This window comes from Tympanuchus pallidicinctus, unplaced genomic scaffold, assembly GCF_026119805.1.
Source record: "Tympanuchus pallidicinctus isolate F22 unplaced genomic scaffold, pur_lepc_1.0 scaffold5, whole genome shotgun sequence".
In the NCBI taxonomy this organism is placed as follows: Eukaryota; Metazoa; Chordata; class Aves; order Galliformes; family Phasianidae; genus Tympanuchus; species Tympanuchus pallidicinctus.
The window spans coordinates 20,200,403-20,223,159 of NW_026294769.1; the positions used below are offsets into that span (position 1 = coordinate 20,200,403).

Genomic DNA, 22,757 nt, shown 5'->3' on the forward strand with positions numbered 1-22,757 from the left:
AGAGCTGCTTACCATTGGAAAGACACAAATAGATAGGGATCTCCAACAAGAAACACCCTCACCTCCACTGCCAACCCTTAAATGAAGTCTAGGAAGGGGCGGATCCTGGCTCCACTCCTTCCAGTCACTCAGCTGCATTGCATGCACCTGAGCTCCTCTGAGTTGACCCTGCCTTCCCACCAGGTGCTCAATTGCTGTTTCAAGCTGTGACTTAGCATTTCCACCACAGATGTAAGGGATGTAATGGAAAACACCTTCTTGATTGGAGTGATAGAGTTCAATACACTATTGCCAAAGAAACAGTAAAAGACAAAAAAATGTCATGGACAAAAATATATTTTGAAATGTATTAACATCATAATCATAACAGAACTGTAATTGTAATAATACATTAACACATATGTAACATAAATGTGCACACATATATGAAAAATGTGGTACACTTTCATACATTTTCTCATTCTTTTTATTACTATCATACATGCAGATTACTTTTCCCTCGCCTTTTCTCCTTTAAAAGCAAAAATCCTGTCTTATATTTTAAATTTTAAATGAAGAAGAATCACGTAAGTAGTCAGGCTGCGCAACCAACTTCAGTTATCAAGAGACTTCTGGCATCACTGCCAGAATTAGCAGCATTCAGCTCCAGGTGAACCTGGGAGGTCAGCTATGATGTACCTAATGCAAGCTCAGTTCTGCCTACGTACCTGCTGGCAGACACCCCTTTATGCTGTCCAGCTCTTGTGGACAGGGGCAAGGAACTGCTGGGAACAACAACATCTTGTACAGTATAGCTGTTTCTGCCGTGAACATTTGTCTGCAGCTGATGCTTTTCAACCACACCAAGCTAAGCTGACCAAAATACATATCCATCGTGCCACAAAATGCACGCTTAACAATCTAGTTGCCGCTTGTGTTGCTGTGCTTTACATGTCTTGCCATGCATTGCATGTATTGTCACTCAGAAAATATGAAGTAGCCCATAAAAGAGCACACTACATTTACATGTCTAAGTGAGATTTTATGACACAACCAGATTCACAAAGAAAATAATAAAAATGTATTTGGGATTTATTCTGACAGTATTATAGAAACACCCAGGGATAATAATCGTAACACTTGCTGCTTTTCCACATTTATAGCTTTGCATTTTTTTCTATAATGATCTATTTGTTATGACATACAGTATGTGTGACAGATGTCCAGTGCTGGCTGCTAAAAAGTAGCAGAGCCCTGTAGGGAAGCAGCAAAAACTTGTGCGTCAGCACTGAAAATGATGGAAGATCGATAATTACTGCTTGTGCCACAGCTCCATTCAGCAGACCAGCATGTCCAAAACGTAACCTGGCCACAGATTTACTATTTTATTTATAATGAGCAAACATCCTGATTTCAAAGAATTGTTCTTACAAATAGAGGTGCTAAAAGAGTCAGTCACCATAGCCAAAATACACTCTTTCACAGGGAAATTCAGGGCAATTCTGATTCTGAGGGGAAATAAGAAGCGAAGTGGTCTGGTTTAGCTTACCTGCTAGGAATCTGTAAGGCAGGTTACAACCTTGCACTGCAAACAGCCAACGTATAAAAAGTGCTGGTGATGAGATTGATGCACGAATTTTCAGCCAGTGTATTTTTCCCAAGAAATAAATACTTATTTCACAACAATTCACTATATAAAGAAAGTTTTGTTTTTGCAAAAAAATAACCTTGCATTGCAAGAAAATAATGGCTTCCAGCTCTAAATGTTCCCATTAACTATTCTTTCTTCAGGAAGAGATTAATAGGAATCATTCAGACAGAAAGCTAGAAGTTATGTCTACCACTAGAAGTGGGAGGAGGAGCAGGTGGAAGGGAAGCAGAAGCAGGGCATGTGCCTCAGCTCTTCACCCATGCTGGGGTCCCCCTGCAAGGGGAAGGGGTGCAGCTGAGAGCTTGGCTGCTCAGCTTCAAAGGGCCTGCCTGAGCAGTCCTTGAGAAAGAGCCACAAGGTCTCTTTCTGCTGACTACGAGGAAAAGAAAAGAAAGTACATTTTCAAAGCCTCCTGCTGAAAATGCTCCCTAACATTTAGCAGGACTTCAGCCTCCCTGCATGCAGAGGTGGCCCTGCCACGGCTGGGTTCACGGGCCTCCCAACAAGGCCTGCCTGCAGCGTGAGGGAAGCACAGACCTGCTGCATGCAGCACGCTGCTGCACCATGTCAGCCAAGGTTTAAGTGGCAGCAAAAGCAGGTGGAGTTCATCTATTTCACAGTAATGGAGAATAATCACTCCATTGTTCATGGGCTTCCTCCCTCCCCCTTTCTGTTCTCGTTGGAGCAGATGGCATAAAATAGAAGTTGGTCTGAGAAATGACATTTCTGCAGTGGCATAAGGACAGAGATTGGGCTTTAAGCATCATAGGCCCTGATTTAGCAAGGTAGTTCGGCACTTGTGCAGCTTAAGCACAAGCAGCCCCAGTGACTTGAAAAGGATGACTCACAAGCTTAAATTTATGAACATGATCAAATATCTTGCTGAAATGAGGCCATGGAAAGCATCCACTTTTTCAAAAAGCTAAAAGGAATTTAATTGAAGACACACTTTCCCTTTCAACATCAATTTTTTCCCTATTGTACTTCCTTTAATGACCACAGAAAGTTACAGAACAATTCTGTAGGGTCTGTTTGTATATCCTCAGGAACCTATAAAATATTTTCTCAAATATAAAAGTGCAGACGGAGCCTAAGAAAAGGTGTGGAGTTTAAAGACTGCAATGAGATGAATCTGGACTCCTAATGTTGCTGGAGTCAGAAAGAATAGCAGCAGACCCTAAAGGCTGCCTGTCAATCTCAGATGCAGATGGCACTTCTTCCAAATGGCCTTTGTGTCAGTTCCTTCAGCCATTTTAGTGACAACACGGCTCCCTAGAGGGCAAATCCTGTTGCTTTGCAGCCTGGATTCACATCCAGGGCACTGTGGTCTGTACAGTCTCCGTTCACAGTAGGCTTTTTTAATGCTAATATCTTGCCTCTTCTTGCCCTGTGTCCCAGTCCGAACCCCCCATGCAAAAAGAGATGGTCATTTTCTTCCTCATTTCAAATGTTCCAATTTGTCTTTGGAATAAGCATTGTTTGAAAGATTCACTTTTGTTAGGCGTGCCAGAAGTATATTAAAAAATCCTGATTATTAACAATGACACAAGTCACAGAGAGTGAGTAGAATGGTATCAGAAGCTAGGTTTGTTCAATTGAAGTGTGTACACATGCAGCCACACATCAGGTTTCATGCCTCTGCACAGACCATACAAGTAACTCATAGAATGCTAAAATACAGTGAATAACATGAATGTTGAAAATAATTAGGGATTAAATCACAGTTTAACGTGAGCTTCCAGTGTGATGCTGCAAGAACAAAGGTTCCATGTAATCTTTAGATGTATAAACAAGAAAGTAGCAAGCAAATGTAAGGATGCAATGATCTTTCTGTGAAAAAGAAGAAACTAATTACAATGTCTCTACTTCCCATACTACTGCCTACAGTTTAGAAAGGACACAAAAAGCTACAAAATGCTTATAAATGGAAATACAAATTGAGGGAGGGAGGGGGAATGGAAGGAACCCACAAAAATTGAAAAACCCTCTGCTTATTACATTTGAGCTTGGGGAATGAGTAGCAGAATAAATGCATGATCAAGGGACACTTTAACTTTGATAAAATCTATGGCAAAACCAAAAATAATAACTAGACTTACAGTTAAAATCAAATGAGAAATAAAGCAGCAATTTCTTCAGCAATTACAGCAATTACCCCTTCAAGTAAGGGGAATGGCTTCTCCAACTTCTGATGTTTTCAAATCAAACCTGAGTATCTTTCTAAAAGACAAAATTTGGTCAAACACAGGAAGCACAGTACAGAGCAAAGTGGAAAAAAAAAACTATGCAGTTTATTTTAAGTAGAAGGTCAGACTGGCTGAGCTTAAGGCTTTCTCTGGGCTCAAAGTCTACAAGAAGTACACTTTAAGTCTGAAAAATGTCATTGTGAGGTCAGACATTTATTGTGTTTCCATGATGTCATGGAAATTTGTTCAGTCTGCAAATTAAAATATATCCTTCCTGGCTGTCAATACTGCAAAACCATCTTAGGTTCTGAAAGTCAAATCTGGTTCTTTCACTGGAGATATGATTGATTAGCTGGTCTGAGATCTGCCTTGAAAGTATATATCGGAGAAACATCACTCTCTTCACATTATGTCCTCATAATGCCATTGTCTGCACAAAAATAAGTAAATGCAGCAATTTGGCTCTGTACTTTCAGCTTACTTCACAGTCATCATTCACCCAAGGAAAATCTGTTTTGAGAGTAGAAAGCAGCAAAACTTATTCTTTGTTCCTTTGAGAGTACATCTGCCTATAAGGATGTCCTACAGATCAGTAAGAAATTGTAATTTTCACATAGGCAGGTTTTCAAAGTACAGCAACACATCGAGTTCAGTGTGCTACACACTTTACCAAGGGACACTTCTTTACTTTACCAAGGGAACAGAGGTGAATGAAAGTGTATTTAAATTACCTAGCATACCTAGTGTGTATACACAGAGTAAAACATATAAGGTTTTCTGGTACCGCTAAGTGTTTCTGGCACTTCTTCAGACTATTTGAAGTTCCAGATAAGTTGTCTTGTAAAATTGTTTCATTTGGACCATTCAAAATAAATAAATCATTATAAGAATAAATCATTTCTGTTCATTCAACTACACATAATTATGTCTGAATATTAGATATGGTATTTTAACTAGATGAGAAATCATGGCAAGACTAAGTCTATTGACTGAGAAGCATAGGAATTGCCTGAAGTATACTGCTTCAAAAAGCTGGTAGAAACTCAAGAAGAAAATAACTTAAACACCAAGGAAAAGCCTTCTGACCATGTGTGCAAAGGTTTGGTCCTAAAGAAAAAAAACAAAACATACCATATTACACCAAAATAACCCCCTTTTATTTAGTATAGACTGTGGTATGGACTTGCCTTTTTGACCACAGAGAGTTAACCTGAAACAAGGGAAAGGTGGTAAAATATGAAACTTGTTCTTTGGCTTCATCTTTCACATTCTCATATCATGCCAGAGCAGAAACTAATGAACTTACTCATCTTTGAAAGTCCTTTTGCATGCTTCTTCCTTCACCCTTAACTCTGATCCTTGTGGATCTTCCCTTATGTGCACCAATTTTAGTGATATAATACGTGCGCTTTTATTAGTTGTGTTCTGATGATTTCTACTGAGAGATACTTAAAGCTTATACAAGTCAAAAACTATTTCATCACTTCTGAAGAAAACTAATAGGGCAGACTCACCGAATGATAAGAGAGAGAGAGAGAGACCACTGAATTTATTTAATAATCCATGTCCATTTCACAAAAATGGCCTGTGTAATCCTTTTAAAAATAATAACCTGTTCATTTCAGACCTTGCACAATGCTTCCCTTTGTCCCTTGTAAGTCTCTCAAATGTCTTATTTTAAAGGAATATATAGTACTCCCGGAAGACATTTTCCCATTTCTATTCTCTTCAACTCCTGTGAGCCCTTGTTCTGTGTGATAAGGCAATCTCCTTCGGGATCTGAGCTGTGTAGTTTCGCACCACGAGTGACAAGGACTCGACTTGAATAACTGCTGTGCGCAGGTTGTAATTATGTCAGCTGGAGTGTTGAACAAGGGGACTGATTAATGTGAGCCCCAGCCCAGGCACAGTCCCTATCAAAACCTTCGTGCAGGCCAGCAGTGGGGATGGGTTAAAGCAGAAAGACAAAACATGCTGTATCGTCCATGATAGATGAATAGCTCCAACAGTCTTAAGGCAGATGTTCCAGGACAGTATAATATACAATTACTCTGCCTTATCACCTTCCCAGGGACAATAAAGCTTCCTCCTTCTATAGCTCATGTGAGTGAAGGCAAAATTAGTTTTACTTTTACAACACTGACTCACTTATCATGTTGCCTTGATTGTGCTTTTACAGCTAAAGAAAACATATATTCCACTCTTAAACAAAACAAAACAAAACAAAAAAGGAAAAGAATCCCACAGTCCTCACCTTTCATATAAAACCAAAATATTCCTTTGAATCTGTTTTGACCACAGTCGCAACAACTAACTTTAGAACAACTAGACCTATTCATAGGCACATAGTACAGAAGAACATTACAAAATCAAGTTAGAATGCAGAAACTGTAAAAAACAAAACAACAACATAAAAACAGAACACCCATAGGTTCTGTCCAAAAGATGCTGCCCATGTGAATAACATCCCTTTCGTGACTGTTTTAACTAAGCACACATTCTAAAAATACCACAGTACTCTTGTAAAGCAATTCTTTGAGACGTCATTAATCCACATACCTCTTTAGAGGCCACAGAAGTTTACTGTGTAACTATTATAAATAATCTAAGTATTTTCCAAAAGTAAGCACAAATTAAGTAAATAGTAGTAATGTATGAAGAAAACTGTATGTATAATTATTTCTTTTTTGTTACTAAATGGATGCATACAGGTTTGGCTTTTGTTTTTTTTTAATTCTTGAGGGGATGGAAACAGACTGTATATATCAGGGCTACTTCCACTGGCTTGCAGAACAGCAGCTTGCTATCATGAAGTGAATAGAAGAGGAGAGCTCATAATATCCTGGTATCATTTCTTTCTAAATATTTCATGGTTTTGGATCAGAAAGCTATGCTTTAAAGAAAACAGTCTAAATATTTTAGCTTGCATTCTAAGATCCACTGCTTTCAGTGCTACCCTTTCTTCAGCTGTATAATAATGACATGATAACAAACAAAACAAAACAAAAGAAAAACAACAACAAAAAAATGCAGTCAGAAATGCAGTCAGAGAGACACATATTTTAAGGTCAGGTTTAATAACAACTCCAGACTAAAACAGCCAAGGCTGTTCTTGACAGTGCTTAAGGCTGCATATGCTGAAGTATTTGAAAAATCTATTTATATACATTTAGTTCTCATGAAAGGTATTTGGTAATCTCTCATCTAGCAATGAGAGATTAGATTTTCTAAGGAGACTATGGGAATTAGGCACTGAAATTGCACTTCAACTGAATGCAGGCCTCCAGCTGTTCAAGCTTCTTTGAGGCTTTAGCCATTAAAGACTGTCACAGTCTTGACAACAGTAGGGTTTCATCACAAGGGTACAGGCTTTCTTATACTCCTGTGGTGAAATGCTATCCTATATTTATGATGTAAAGATTGGCTCCAAGAAAGCTGGTATGTTCCCACTGCACAGCACATTGACTTGAGAGGATACCATTACAGAACGATGTTATGCCACTCATTGTATGGAAGAACAGCAGAAAAATCAGAAACATTACAGTCTAAATACTGAAAAGAATAAGACAATTTAGAAATTTCAGAAAATTTTGCAAAAGGAAAGACACAGCATCTGTAATATAGGTTAGAAATAAGCTTTTGGTGCCCTATCCCTGGATGCATTCAAGGCCAGACTGGATGTGGCTCTGGGCAGCCTGGTCTGGTGGTTGGCAACTCTGCCCAAGACAGAGGGGTTGAAACTAGGTGATCACTGAGGTCCTTTTCAACCCAGGCCAGTCTATGATTCTATGATTTTGTTTGATTCAGGTACGCTGTTGGGCTTGGCAGTACTAGAAGACAACCAAGCCTGTTTACCAAATACAGTTAGTGGAAATAGGAAAGACCTAATGCAGGTCTCAAGATTTGCTTAAATTAGGGGCCTACTTTTTCTAAAAGAAAAAAAAAAAAAAAAAAAAAGTGTAGGTAGCCTATATGAAGCATCAGGGCTCCTATCTGCTCAGGAAAAGGAAGCACTGGTGTACCTCCTTAGCTTTCTAGAAGTCAAGGCACTAATATTGGAAATAGAAATCCTGAGTTTTGGGCTGCCCTTATCTTCATGAGGGCTGAATCCAATTTTCCTGAGTCCCTGAAAAGCGTATTAGCTGGCATGAAATATCCTGCACATGCTTTTTCTTCCTGAAACTCTGCCAATGAACAGCGAGGAACAGCTAGAAGCCTAAAGAACTTCTAATTCCTCTTTTCACCATTACTCTTCTATGATGCCTATATAAATTTCCTACAAAATCTAAACAGCTGGCTCCCAAGCCCTTCTTCTGTGTCCTCTTATCTTGAAATCCTAAGTAGTAGTTAGAATCAAGCTTTGGATGGCACTGTTGCTATTAATTAAATGAATCTTGGCTTGTCTGATTTTCAGGCCTTTAAGAATAGGCCTGCTTCCCTAAAGGGTGTAATAAAAACCTTGAGGCAGAGATACCACCTCCCCAGGGCTATGCATGCTCCATGCATGTCTCAAGTCATTTCACTTAGCTGTGCAAGAACTTGCAATCTCAGTAGATAGGGAACACAGAAACAGAAATTCTGAAAGGGGCAGCTGCTCTGGAGTTTAGATTTTTATATGTTACAATTCAGGGGATCAGGATCCCACCTGTGAAGTAGAAACTAGGAGTATTTGAGTTCTTGATACCACAGTGTACTTGCTTAGCTTAACATTTATATCTTTCAAGTTACAAAGTCTTGCAAAAAGTGTTAGCAACTCCCTGGCTATCCATTTCTCTCTTAAGAAGCGTGTACTTCATGACAGGTGGAGAATCATGGCTTCACAGAGGTGATGTGATTAATATCAGTGGGGCCAGGACTTCAATCTGCCTTCACTTTTGTTTTACAGCATCAGCCCCATAACAGCAGACACTGTCCAGCCCTTCTTTCAGGGAGAGCTGACTCCTACATGAGCAATTGAACAGAGATGTTTAGATGCAGAGAAGCTGAGCCATCATCCTTCCTGTTACAGTACCCCTGCCATACTACTGGTGAACTGATGCTAAAAATGAGCACTTCAGAGCAGAAAAAGAACATGAAGATTCTTCTGTAGAATGTCGTAACATGGTCTGAGGAAAAAAAAGAGATTCAAATATAAAAAAGCAAGCCAAGAACAGGTGAGGCTGGACAAGAACTCAGCTCGAATAAACAAATACTATATTTACCTTTCAAAATATACCCAGAGTGTTAATAGAGCTATCATCACCCAATGCTGTAAACATGCCTTATTCCTTGCACCACCACAGGCAACACATGGCTGTTCCCTGCTGCACTCGTTGGCTGCACATAAGGGATGACTGCCTGATTTGATGTTGCTGTGTTTTTTTTCAAACAGAATGGATAGCAGCCACCTGCTTTGCTGTAGCAAGGGCTTGGATTTAGGGCTTCTCTCTCCAGTATGACACAGATTTGAACAAATCTACTACAGAATCCTTTATCTTCAAAACCTTTCTTCTACTTGAAAGCATTTTTACCTCTTCTCAAAATGACTAGATTTTAGCATACAAAAATCAATCAACTAAGTACTGTATAAGATGACTGCGCTATAATATATTAGTGCTGATCAAAATCTTAAAGGCTGAGTAATTAAAATTCAAATTAAAATGTGATGAAAGTCACATTTAGTCACCTAAAGGGAAAGGCTGCATTCCAAATAGGTACAGAACCTCTGGACCCTGAGAATTTGTGGATGCTCATTTTCACTAAAAACATGTAAAAACTCTTAGTATTTGGTCAAACTTTTCTTCTTTAGACTTATGTGTTACATAAGTAACATACAGTTCATCAGCATGTGACCTGAAAAGAAGTATGGGAAATGTCTGTAATGAGAAGATTTTTCTGACTCACCAACTGAAAAAAAAAAAAAAAAAAAAAAAAAAAGTCAATGCTCTCCATCTCAGGGCTATAAATCCCTTCCAAATAATCTCTTTTATAAGGAAAAATACAGATAGCTGTGTGTTTTCTCTTTATTCTTAAACATGCCCATTAAGTTTCAACATTCTTATAAAATGACTTGTTCTGACAGTTTAAGCAGTTAATTTTGAGCTCAAACTCATTGATGGATGAGTGTTGCAACAGCTGATGCATGGTTTCCTATGTATTCTTGCTCTGTTAACTAAATGTCCCAATGCAGCAACAGCAGCTCCCCAACACATCCTTCAAGAAACTCCCACTAGGCCAACAAAACAGCTGTGCTAGGTGGCGAGGCTAACAGACACTGTCTGATTGTAAGAAAGGAGAAGGCATGAATGCTGAATTTTGCCCGCCTGCTCCTCAGTGGATTTTTTCTTTCCTTATCCACCTCTTTCAAGAAAGGTGGAAGAATTTAGATTATCTCAGCAATTACTATGGTGTGTTAATTTCAACTGAAACTGGCCAACAGCTTTAGAAGTTATTAAAGAATATGACAGAAGATGGATGGATGGTTTGGTGCAAGGCTCAGAATAAGTTAGGGAAACCAAGCTAAAAATCAATCCTCTTCAACTGATTTATAAAAATTGCCTTCTTGACCTAAAGACACACCTTCTTCCTGAAAAGAAAACAAATCACTAATGGCTTGTTTATATTTTAAAATACCTATAGCAGATATTTCCAGTATTTACTAATGGAAATGACTCAGTATCTTACCAAGGGCTTGTAACAAAAAGATTTAAGAAACAATGTATTTTCATAATGAAAAAAATCACCAGAACTGAAGAATTCATTTTGATGCTCTCTCAGTAACTTCTAGAATTTCAAAATGATTTGAATGTGTTGTTCGTCCTGTAGATGACACATGCAAAATTTCTAACCGAAATATCTTGAGGAAGCTCAGGGTGAGAAGATCTTCCACACCTCATTTCTAACAGAATAAATGATGTTCCTTGTGGAGCTGTTAGAGAGAACCCATAATTAGCTTGAACAGGCATTGAAGGAGTGTGCAGCTACATGATAAGTATAAAAGTATAAATAGGATATTTTAATTGTACTTGTAGTATCTCAATAAATTAGGAGGATGAAGCTTAGGTGGTTTATGATATCAGTCGAAGATCTATTTCTGAGATTATAACACAAAGAGATTTACAGTATTATGAACTACAGAATTTCTAGTTCTGTATGTGTGTTTGTAATGATATCAACACTAGAAATATAAATAGATAGCAATGCTGAAGATCATCAGAAGAAGTACCACTTTCAAGTACTATTTAAAAGCACACAGCTATGTGTACAGAGCTGTATTAAGGCATCATGGTGAACTGGGCAGTTTGCCTAAGTAGAAAGAAAAGCAAACCAGAACAAGACTGTAAGTCAGCTGGCCTGTGGCACGAAGCAACCTACCAGTGTACTGCTGAGAGCAATGGGGAGATCCTGCCAGTTTGTGAGAGTCAAAAGTCATTTTCCAATCTCCTCTTCAGGAGGAGGAAGCAATTTGCGCTTAGGCTTTGAACAGCAGAACCTATTTCCCATTCAGTTCAGTTCCCACTCCCCTCCTATTTCAGATGATTTGCAGAAGGAGGTGGGGAAATACACAGGAATGCCTGTGTGAGTGGGAGAAGGGAGAGCAGTGCTGCACAAGTTTGTTTCTCTATGCACACTGGGCCTTGCTGTACATAATCTGCATAGAAACCTCACCTTTCCTTCGAGGATGCAAAATGAAAAGCAATAGCTTTAGCATCTAAGAACACAGGACAATCATTTTCATATGTTTTGGATTCTGGCTTTTGTTTTCCCTTGATTGTTTTTCCTTATTAAAACAGCTCATTCTAAAAGAAACTAAAGAATTAAAATTCAGATACAGATAATATTATGTGAGAGATTGAAAACAAACAAACAAATGGAGTAAACCTAAATAACCCAAACAACCCATGTAACCTAAATAATCAGGCACATGCTCTGCCTGGAAGCCTCAGTGCTGCCCTACTCCACCGTCACCCCTGGAAAGCACCTGTTATTTGTCCTTCCTTCATCTTCTGTGCAACAATTCTTACCTTAGCATTTGTATCAGTATTTAAAGTGCAAATACCTAATATATTTCTCTCACCTTTGCACTAAGCTACACCCTTTTTAGAACTGCATCTAAACAGAATTTGTTTTCTACTACTTCCTAACATTTTAGCTTGTTTTGTATGAGACATATGATGGGATGGAAGAGACAGTGGGGATGTCGCTACAAAGACAGAGTTACTATATAGACTTTTTTACATAGTAAAAGTCATATTGTCTTGACAATAAACAATACATAACACAACAGACTTCTGTATAAGTTTCAGCTCTGATGCTTCCAAAGCTACCGGAGCATTTTTCAAAGATTGATAACTACCACTGAGGTAGTGAGCAATAACAGTAATTCCTTGACCCGAAGATAGCTGTTGCCTCTTTATAATGACTGAAACGGGGATTAAGGAATGGAAAAAAGAAAAAAAAAATTAAGGTTTGCCAAAATTCTACCTTTACAGGCATGAGTGAAGAAAACATGTATAGTCACTTCCATTTTTTTAAACTACTTAAAAGAGTCATATTAATTAACCTATGATTCCCGTGATTAGTTTTAGATCAAATTATTCCAACAAGTGAAAGTCTATTTGTAGACATGAAAGAAGAACTGTACATTTTTATCAGGACCACTGCAAGAATAGGAAATTACAAGTCTTTCTTGCTGAAAGCTATAGTAAGACCATAGCCTTCCCATTCATCTCAAGTTTAACATCCAAAATTGATTTAATATCAAGCTACAACCTATTGAACATTATTTTACTTTGAAATACATGCAGGTTTTCCAGATTTATAAACATTAACTATTTATTAAATATAAATATGGGTATATTTATTTTAACATGTTTATGTTCCTTAAGAAGAAATAGAGAAGACAGTGATGATTACATGGAATAGAGAAAAAGATGTGTGAGGACAGAGAGAAGATAAAATGCAGCGGCAGAAGATATTAGATTAACCTGTCCACTGCATGAAGTGCTTTTATTCATATTTTCAAGACACCAAATACTTCAGGCTTTGGGTTAAGGTTGTTGGGCTTCAATCCAAAAACTGATGCATCAGTTCAGCAGGGGAGAGGCCGCATGAGAAAAGTTTGGAGCCAAAGACCAAAGTGAACAGCAAGGGGAGACAGTAACTACTAAAAGAAATCCTGAAAATGTTTCTGTAGAGCTTAAGTCTTTATCTGCTATAGCTAAGGTGAATAAGAAAAGTTTTCTTGAGTAACAGAAACATTATAAAAGGAATAATGATAGCCTTTGTATCTCTAGGATTTTTTTTTCAAACCTTTTCTTTTATAGCCTTCAATGCTACAGTATATTTTATTCCAGATTAATAGAAATACTATCAAATATTTTATCTGAATGTTTACTAAAAAGTAAGTGCTGAACAATACTCGTAGGAGTTTGCATCTGGGCACTATGCCCATGCACTGACAGAAGTTCTCTCTAAACTTTCATCTTCATTTGTTTATAAGGCTGCTAGCACAGTGCACTGGATAGCCTCAACTCCTGCTCTGGATCACAAAGGAAGCTTTAATGCTTCCTGAAAGCCCAGCATGCTCTGTTACATGCATGCGTTATTGTCCTAGCAGATTCTTTTTAGTATGAAGTATAAGCACATTTTTGTCCAATTCTGCCTTTGTGAAATACAAAGAAGTGTTCTTTCGTAGTGAAGTGGTGGCTGCCTCTCAGCATCCTCATCAACCTAATGCTCCAAACAGCCGCATAACCTCCTTATTTCCTGCGCACGCATATGAAATTTCACTGGAAAACAGTGCATATTAATGTTAACATCTGAATGATAAATACACTGCTTCATCATTTTATGCAGAAGCTTTGCTGTGAATAAGTGCATACCGTTACCTCAGCATTTAAAGTGGTCCCTCGTTATCCTTGATATAACCAGGGAATAGTGTGCAGCTGATGCAGTGATATCAAGACAACTAAAGGTTATTAAATTCACCAAAATAAACGGTGAAAAAACACTTACTTTGCACATTCTTGTGACTTAGGTACAAATCCTGGTGAGTATTATAAACTGGTCTTTACATCTTATGAACATATACTGTAAGTCAGAGGGAAATAGGAACTCCCAGGGGATGCTGTCCAAAGAAAGAAAAGTGGCCCCTGTGGAGCCGCTCCCCTAAGTCATGCTGCCGCCGCCGCTCAGAGTGCGCAATGAATCCTTCTGCACTTGGAATTTCAGATGCCATAATCCCTTGCAGAACGTTGTCTAATTATTTTATTATGCATAATAAATGTAAAATATTTATTTTAGTTTACATAATTATATTAAAAATGTATGCTATTTATTCTCAGTCTTGTAAGGCATCCTTCACAAGTCATATACTTTACAGAATGCTGCATTTATGGAATTCATGCTGTTTTGCTGGCCTGGCTGTTTGATTTATAAAGATTCTAAGCCCTCTTATCTCTGACTGCGGAACACCACCATTCCCCTGGATGCTGTCCTCCATTCCTTTCTTCCTCTCACCACTGCAGGTACTCCATGCAAAATTAAACCATGCAGCGAAGTCTCAGAGAAACAGGAGACGTTGACTTTAATTACAGCACAGGATTGTGTACAGTATGTTAACATCATACCTGTCCCACAGCCTCATGGTTGAAAGTAGCAGTACTGTTCCCGTAACACGAAACTAAGCTGGTGATTGTCCTGAATGCTGAACAAATCTCAATTAAAGGTTGAGGCTGAACCCCACAACAAAGTAATCCAAACCCATTTTGTACTTAAACACTTCCCTCACTCACACTTGAACGTCAGCTATTATTTGTCTAAGAAGCTCTGATACTTACATGGAAAATCAGTATATACTTAGACAGACTTATATTTCAAGCATAGCGTATAACTAAAATGAACTCTTCAGTCCTGACAAATTCTTTGCTGTAGGCAAACAACTTGTTTAATTTTTGAAAATGCTGTATATTGGCATCTTTCATTGACATCACTGGATGTAGAGGAGAGGAGTTTAGCACTTCTGAAATCAGGTTAAAGTCAGGTCCCTGAATGTATCGCAGGTTTTTAAATTAAAAGTCGGGACATATAATATACAACCAACAGCTTCAGAAATCAGTTGAAGTCCACCGGCATTATTCAGTTTCATGAGGCCACATGACTTCACTTCTTATTCTTCCCATCATAAAATGCAAACAGCATTTTTGACAGTATTACTCTTGGACCATGCAATCTAAAAACTTTAGTCACATAAAACATCTTTTGTAAACGACTCAGAAATATAAAATATGCATTGCATATATAATGGTAGTGTAGGGCCCTATGAGACCAATTCCATATTATAAAATTGCAGAGAACTTTAATTAGGAGTGAATGAATATTTTTGCGTGATGAAGCACACTGCCAGAGAATGTAGAAACACACTGATTTGTAAAAGTAAATGCAAGGTACAAATGTGCTTCTTTTTATTTTTTTAAGTCTAAGTAGGATGAAGCTGATTTTAAATTATAAATGTTAAAAATACAGAAGTTAAAAGTTTTAACAACATTTTATGATATACACTTTTCTCCCTTTAAAAGAAATTGTATTTTAAAAGCTAGCCTGAAAATATAACTTCTAATAGTAACCATTAGTAGAAGTGGCATACTGCTATAGAGAGAAGTAAAAGTTTTTGTGTTAGCAGTATACTAAAGATTTAGGTAAAAATAAATACTAAACACTTGGAGTACAAAAATAGAGGTGAAAGAAATGAGTTGTGCAGGAATATTTACTTACACTCATAAACAGAGGTTATAAAAGCAACTCAATGAAATAAACTGACCAAAATTTCCCATTTCCTTTTTGGGAATATGCATGTCACTGAGAGTATGAAATCTGTGCGATAGAAACCTTGGATTAATTTATTATTCACTTGGGAAAACCACATCCATTCAAGTCTTTTCCTGGTTAAGAAAAGACTTTCCCATGCTGCAAGTTATATAGGAAGCAAATTCCCTTTTCTGTTCCATGCAGCCAGAATCTTTTTCCCCAAAGTCTACCTCACTTTAGTTTTTATAGCTAAGAAAGAAGTTATGGGAGCCTGTATAGTCACAAATGACTGATTTTCATAACAGTTCCTAATTTTTTCCTTTTCCTAGTTTGTCTTTCTGTACTTCAAGCTAAGGTAAGCTAGATTTTCGCTCACCTAACTCACACTGGTTCACAACTTCTACCTGAAGAATGAAAAAGCTTGAAATCAGCAACCTGTATAAACCCTCTAAACACTAATGAGCTGGACAAGAATAATTACAGTATCTTGTATACAGAGACTGTTTAATCAAGAGTACCAAACTACTTCATGGCATACAGAGCTCATTCCACTTCCCAGTGAAAGGAGACTCTGTGATAGTGCCAACAAGACTCTGCCCCAGATGCACACACAAAATAAGGAATATTCCTCTCACTGAAACTACAAAGCTCATTAAAGAGCCTGCAGTTGCCAAGCAGCACTAAACAGCAACATCTGAAATAGCCTGGATGAACTCTCCTCACACGGACTGAGCTGAAGTCACCAAAGTGAGAGCTCAGTCTCTAGACACAGGGGTGAATTTTATCACTAGGTCAGCAGAATTTAAAATCTTGATTTCATGTTTCTGTAGGTGACATTCACAAGAGTAAGTACAATCTGCTGAACTGGTGTGAAGGACACTATTTACAGAGCTCCTAATACCTCTTCGGGAAAATAGATAGTACTGTCTGAGTTGACAAGGAGGCAAATTGACAAGGAGGCAACATGTAAGCCCCTTAAAAATACAATAAAACAAAAACAAGAGAGAAAAAATGAAAGAGGTGGATAGAGCACATAAAACATGCTTGCCAACAAGGCTGGATAATATCCCAGGACTGTGGAAACTGGCAGGCAAAAGCAGGACTGCTAGGCTAATAAATACAGCAGCCCCTCACTGGCTCCTCACAGCTACACAGTGCCTCATCACCTCTGTGAGTATGCAGCAGCAGCAGAACAGCTCTCACTGCTTCATCCCTGCCAGATGTTTTTCAGCTGAGCTCAGAATGAATTTCCTGCAGAATCAAAACTGCATCAGCTGGTATCTGTAGAGACCTGCCCCCAAAGAGTCAGAATTGGCCTGTGAGGAATGGAAACTAGCATCTTATTATCATGAAACATTTATTTTTCAATAATAGAGAGGTAGGGGGTCTTACAGATTTCTTCTTAATACTAATAAAATGGGTGAGTTATTTTTGCTTCTTCTCTAATAACATCCAATATAACAAAACACAAAATCCTGTCCTTTCTTGAAATTCTATCCCATGCAGAAAAGCGTACACCTGAAGAAAAACATTTTCTAGTCTTTCACTAAACAGAGCATGACAGTTATTTTGCCATAGCAAGGGAACTGCATCCACTCAGTACGGGAGCGTAAGAAACTTCAAACGGCAAGCTTCGATTCATGCCCATGATGCCCCCATACTGCAGCGTCCCCAAATCAGAAGCTCACAGAAGCATAACCCATCTCAACCTCTGTATTATTTATTCTGTAATAAAGGTATTGTTCCCAACCAAGATGGCTCATAAAAGTAGATGACTACAAGATTAGGCCTTCTCAAACATGCAGCCTAAAAGAGACAGCACTCTTTTTACCTTCATTACTGCAGATCATGCCATGCAGTTACTTTACAAGCTCTTGCTTCTTTCAACACAGGTCTTTTAACAGAACCACTCTGACAAATACAAAAACACCGATCCTTCTTAAACGACTTACCGAAGCCAAGAGAATAACAATTTTTGGAAGAAATGAAAAAGGGTGTGGGGTGATAGCTTAAGGAAGAAGCACATAAATGGAAGTCAACCTCCAGGTTATCAAAAACAGTTCTTTACAGTTCTAGGCAGTAACTTAATGGGAGATCAACAGGTAGAGTTTGTAATACATTCCTATAATATGCACAAACCAAGAAAAATTTTTGTAGAGAAACAATATGATTGCTGCAGAAGCTTTCTGTACAGAAGCTTTCTATAAAGTGACTCATAAATACTCTGAAACCATGTATTACAAGAGTGGCTAGCCTTTGTTAAATAATCTTGTTTTAGGAAAGTACATTAAAACTTACACTAAAAGAACATTACAGTTGTATGCTCAGCATTAAAAGAAAATAAAAAAAACTCTGTGGTATAATCAGATATTTAACTTTCTTCTCGTGTGTGTATGCATCACAGCACATGCATCTGATTACACAGTCATACGCCACTTATCAAATAAGATACCAATTTTTTTAAGAAGTATTGGAACATCAATTCTTGTAATTGCTTATGAATGGCTTCTATGTATTATAATACACATACACCACCCACCTCACTGCAAGGTACTAAAGACTGTAGGAGAAGTACGTTCAAGAAAACTAAATAATTACTTATGAAACAAGATGAGACCATTATAAACTAGTCGATCATGAGCAAAAGACAAAAGACACACAGAATGAGCACAGCAAGTATTCTTAACCGTTCATTCATGTGATTTTTGATAACTAAATCTACTGTCCTAATAGAGTGGGGTTTTGTGGTGTAACAAAAGAGACTTTGCTATGCTACAGCCACTCTCATCCAATCAGCCTGGCTGACAAAGAAAAGGAAAACTGAACCAGAAGAAGTACTGTAGTACTTTTACTAGCTCCAGTTACTTCTAACTGTAGTAAAAGTCTGACAAGTATTGAGGTTGCTAAGCTTTTTAGGGGACTTTTCCTGATTTGGTGAAATGGTTGCAACTCAACCGAAAAAATTTCAAAACTGCAACTGATTTGAAAAGGCAGTGCAGATAAGTGGTCTCACCGTGGAGAATTCTAACAGGCACTAGAGCAGCTGTGAAACAAACACTCAACACTGCAGTGTTACCACTAAAAGGTTTCCCATCATTTGTTTTTCTTTATAAAGTAATACTTAAATACTGAAGACTAAGTTTTTAAATTTAGCTCCTAATTTAATATGCAATTACCATTGCCCTGATGGTGTTTTAATGGCAATATATTTTTATTGGTGACTTCAAATGAACCTCGCCTGATCACCTTAACCCTTCTCTCATCATGCTTTAGTTAATGACTCATTACCTGTAGTCACACCAGGGACATCTGTAAGGCTTTTCTCCAGTATGGACACGCTTATGTCGTGTCAGATGTGATTGTGTTGTAGAAGCAAAGTTGCACTCATCACATTTGAATGGTTTCTCTCCTAGAAAGTGACAAAAGAAGATTTGTATTATCAGCTTTTATCACCAAAAAAGGCAAACAAATCTAATTTTTTGACAAACCCCTTGGGACAGATTTTAGTTCACATCACAACAGCAAATACAAAATACATTTCCAAATTGAATGCATTAACGACAAAATCCTGCTTTTGCTATATCATATACGTCAGTAACTGGCTGAATTCCCATGTGGTGTGACAACAGCAAAAAGATGAGAAAGATCTGCACTGAAACAGGGTAAATGTGTCACACGGGCCATGTGCCATAAAAGCATCTTCACCTAGAGGCAGGCCTTTCTCTCATCCAGCATCTTCTGTTGAAGATGGGTCACTCAGCCTAGAAAGCAATGCTTTTGGAGAGAGGTGAGAAATCAGTCCAGAGCACACATTCAGTCCTCAAAAGTGAACATCTCTTAGAAGAAACATCTGTGGTGTTTTTAATCTCTTCTGCATTTTTTCATGCATAAACAGAACTGAAAACATGAACCAGAACTCAGTGCTTCATCCTTCTCTTGCCTCTATTCCTCTACCCTTCCTGCTTTTCTAAACAGTGGGCCAATTTCAGCAGGATCTGAAATGTTAATGAAAAAAACCCCCACAAAAACAAACAAAACCTAGACTAAAATTTCAGAAGACTAAAATGCAATCTCTGCTGAATGTGCAGCAGCACTGGAAATTTCTAGAGAACTACTAATTAAAGGAAGATAAAAATCTGTGTTCTAGCTTATAAGTTATTTTAAGAGCATTTTTCCATTCCAGTTAAGGGGTGGAGCACTCTGAGTAAGATAAAATCTCAATGACAGATATGCATACTGTGAAGCCCAGCTCAGACACCTGCATCACATTTTTCCAACTAGTTGCTCCAGAAATGTTCTATGTGGCTTACAGGCACATATAATTACCACTTCGAGAGAAGGTTTCTTTTTGTGTGCAGAAGACAGAAGGCAGCTCCTAACACAAGCAATCCTGATCTTATTGCGGAAGCCTTCTGAAGTATTTATATCTTAAAGGTTACATAAGGAATCAACATCCTCAATTAAGAAGTCTAATTAGAACAGATAGGGATAGACATCTACCTTGCAGGCTGTTCAGTGGTTTAGAATAGGTAGTTTCAAAGCTGAACCTCCCATCTCAAAGCAGGTACAGTTTGGAGTTTTCAGAGTGACAGCAGAAACCCACCACCAGCAGTCCCATCACAAGCAAAAGGCTACTCCTAAATGGCCATGCCTCCAAGCTAGACTTTTCAATTGTGGTTAAAGCATGAAACAATCAAGACTTCCGAGGAAACTTTGCCAGAATTCTGAGAAGACATAGAAATCTGTATTTCTCATTCTTGTAGAGTGCTTTTTTTCCCCCTTCCCCTCCAAAGGGAAAAGGAAAGCCTGTAAGGACAGACAATGGAGCAGCTTCTGAAAGCTCCATAAAGAGTTGGAATAATTGCTTCTAACAGCTGCAGCAGAGAATTTCAACTACTGTTTTTCACTTACTGTTTCATGACACAAGGAAAGGTGAAGGGGCAGGACACAATGCAGAAGTCTCTACGCTGGACGAATTGAGACTGCCATAAAGCGTCTTCTTCTGCCCTAAATGTTTTCTTTTCAGACACAGACCCTCAGCTCTGGAGAAACTGATTCTTTCAGCAGCTTGCATGGTGTTGGCTTCATCTTCAATGGAACTCTCTAGGAGGCTGCAGACTCCCTAGCAACATAACCTGTTCTTGAACTTACAATTTTGTGTGTATGATTTATGCTACTTTATAGTATTGAAGATAGTAACATTTTGAAGTCCAAGTAGTAAAGCTACAGGTTTTTTAGGTAGCACTGGTGCTTATTTAAAATTACTTACTTTAAAATGCATTTGTACTTTGTGAGCTCGCACCCTTGGTAAAAACCAGGCTGAACTGAGAGGGGAGTTTTTTAGTTTGCCTTTTGGTGGAAGATATGCTGGGGAAGGCCTGCCGCTGTGCTGAGCTGCGCCAGTTGAGCTGACAGATGAGTGAGAACCCATGAAGCTAGGAGGGCCTAGAAAGTCCACAGTGTCCAGAAGAAAAATGATAATCCTTCCCTAGCGCTCCAGGAAGCTTCTCCTTAGGAAATCCTTGTGGCTAACTGCTCCTGTCAAGTGGACGATGTATAAATTTAACCTGACAGAAAATACATCACAGCAGCACCACATAACAGAAGCTGACCAAACTGGGGAAAAAAAATGACTGCCTAGCATGGCTGATAATTCTTAGCAGCTGCACAATGGGAAAGGTATTTATTATACAAAAAAAAAAAAAAAAAAAAATAACCAGGTTGTTATGTACACTAGAAAAAGTCTAAAAGAAGATTGTGGGTATTTCTTTGATTTGGGGATGAGGAGTGTTCTGAAGAGCTGCAGCAGCAGTACTTTCTGCTACTTATTTTCTTTTTCTCTGCTATCTTTAGGAGAGAACGTTCTCTATCAGTCTGTGTCCTGATTTTCCTTCTCCCATTCCTACCTTCAGACATTTCAGGCAACAAACTTAATTTGATTTTTTATAGTGGCTGCCATGAAACATTCCAGAAGGATTCTCAATCACCCCTAGGAAAGGATATAATTAATATAAAATTAAAATAACAGAAATCCTAAAATGACTAGAAGAAGAGAAGGCTCAAGGGCCATTAGAGCACCCTTCCAGTACCTGAAGAGTCCTCCAGGAAAGCTGGGGAGGGACATTTTGCAAGGGCAGGTAGTGACAGGACAAGGGGAAACGGCTTTAAACTGGAAGAGGGTAGATTTGGACTAGATATCAGGAAGAAATTCTTCACTCTGAGAATGGTGAGACACTGGAACAGGTTGCCCAGTGCGGTTGGGAAGCCCCCTCCTTGGAAGCACTGAAGGCAGGGCTGGATGGGGCTTTGAACAACCTGGTCCCTGCATACAGCAGGGGGATGGAACTTAAAGGTCCCTTCCAACCCAAACCGTTCTACGATTCTATGAAAAACAATATAAAATATACATAAGTATAATAATTATAAAATATTGTATCTAAAATGTGACAATAAGGTCAAACTGGACACCATCCTGTACCAGTACAGAAAACTTCTTCATGCCTCATCACCTCTAATTTATCAATATTAAACACATGAAAGAGAAAGACAGGTGCCCCAGACTGTCCCAGTGGTAAAGAAGCTCTATGGGAAAAGAATGAAGGGCATAGATACCAAAATTAAAGACCCTATATCGTTTCTTTGTCGTTATTTAGGTTTTTACATAAGCACTTAAAGAAAACATGACTCCTAACCATATTGTCATGAATCAGGAAATGGTTTTGCTTTTTCAACAGCACTGTGAGCACTTCTGAAAAATATCAGTTGTCTAAGTCAACAGTCATACAAAATTTCATCTCCAACAAAATATGGAAATAAACCAATAAAAGGGTGAAACGATGGGGAGCGTTGGTCTGTATTTAGCAAGCACTAATTAAGCCTGCTGCTAACCAGCTAGCGTCGTCAGCTCTGCACATTCTATTACTTTTAAAACATTGTCACTAAGTTGGTATTTCTTATCTCTTGCCTCTCTGAAAATGTATCGTTCAAATTCTGCACTGATTTCTTTAAGCATCTATCTTTCTTTTCATCCCAAATTACAGCTTCCTTTTTCTTTCCCTCTTCCTGTTTTCCCTGATATTGCCTCTTGTTTGATGAGCTTTTTAGGACACAGAGCATAGCTTGATGTACTCTGTTATGTGTGTGATGTGCAGTTA

The 22,757-nt window shown here is 38.3% G+C and overlaps 1 protein-coding gene across 13 annotated transcripts in view; it reads right to left on the reverse strand.

Moving 5' to 3' along the window:
• Window positions 1-22,757, reverse strand: part of ZNF407 (zinc finger protein 407) — a 340,195-nt gene that overhangs the window by 100,658 nt on the left and 216,780 nt on the right. For all 13 annotated transcript variants that reach the window (XM_052704184.1, XM_052704189.1, XM_052704180.1 and 10 more), the window contains one exon: window positions 18,892-19,012. In XM_052704184.1, the coding sequence (XP_052560144.1) occupies window positions 18,892-19,012 (121 nt within the window). The remainder of the gene's footprint in view (window positions 1-18,891; window positions 19,013-22,757) is intronic.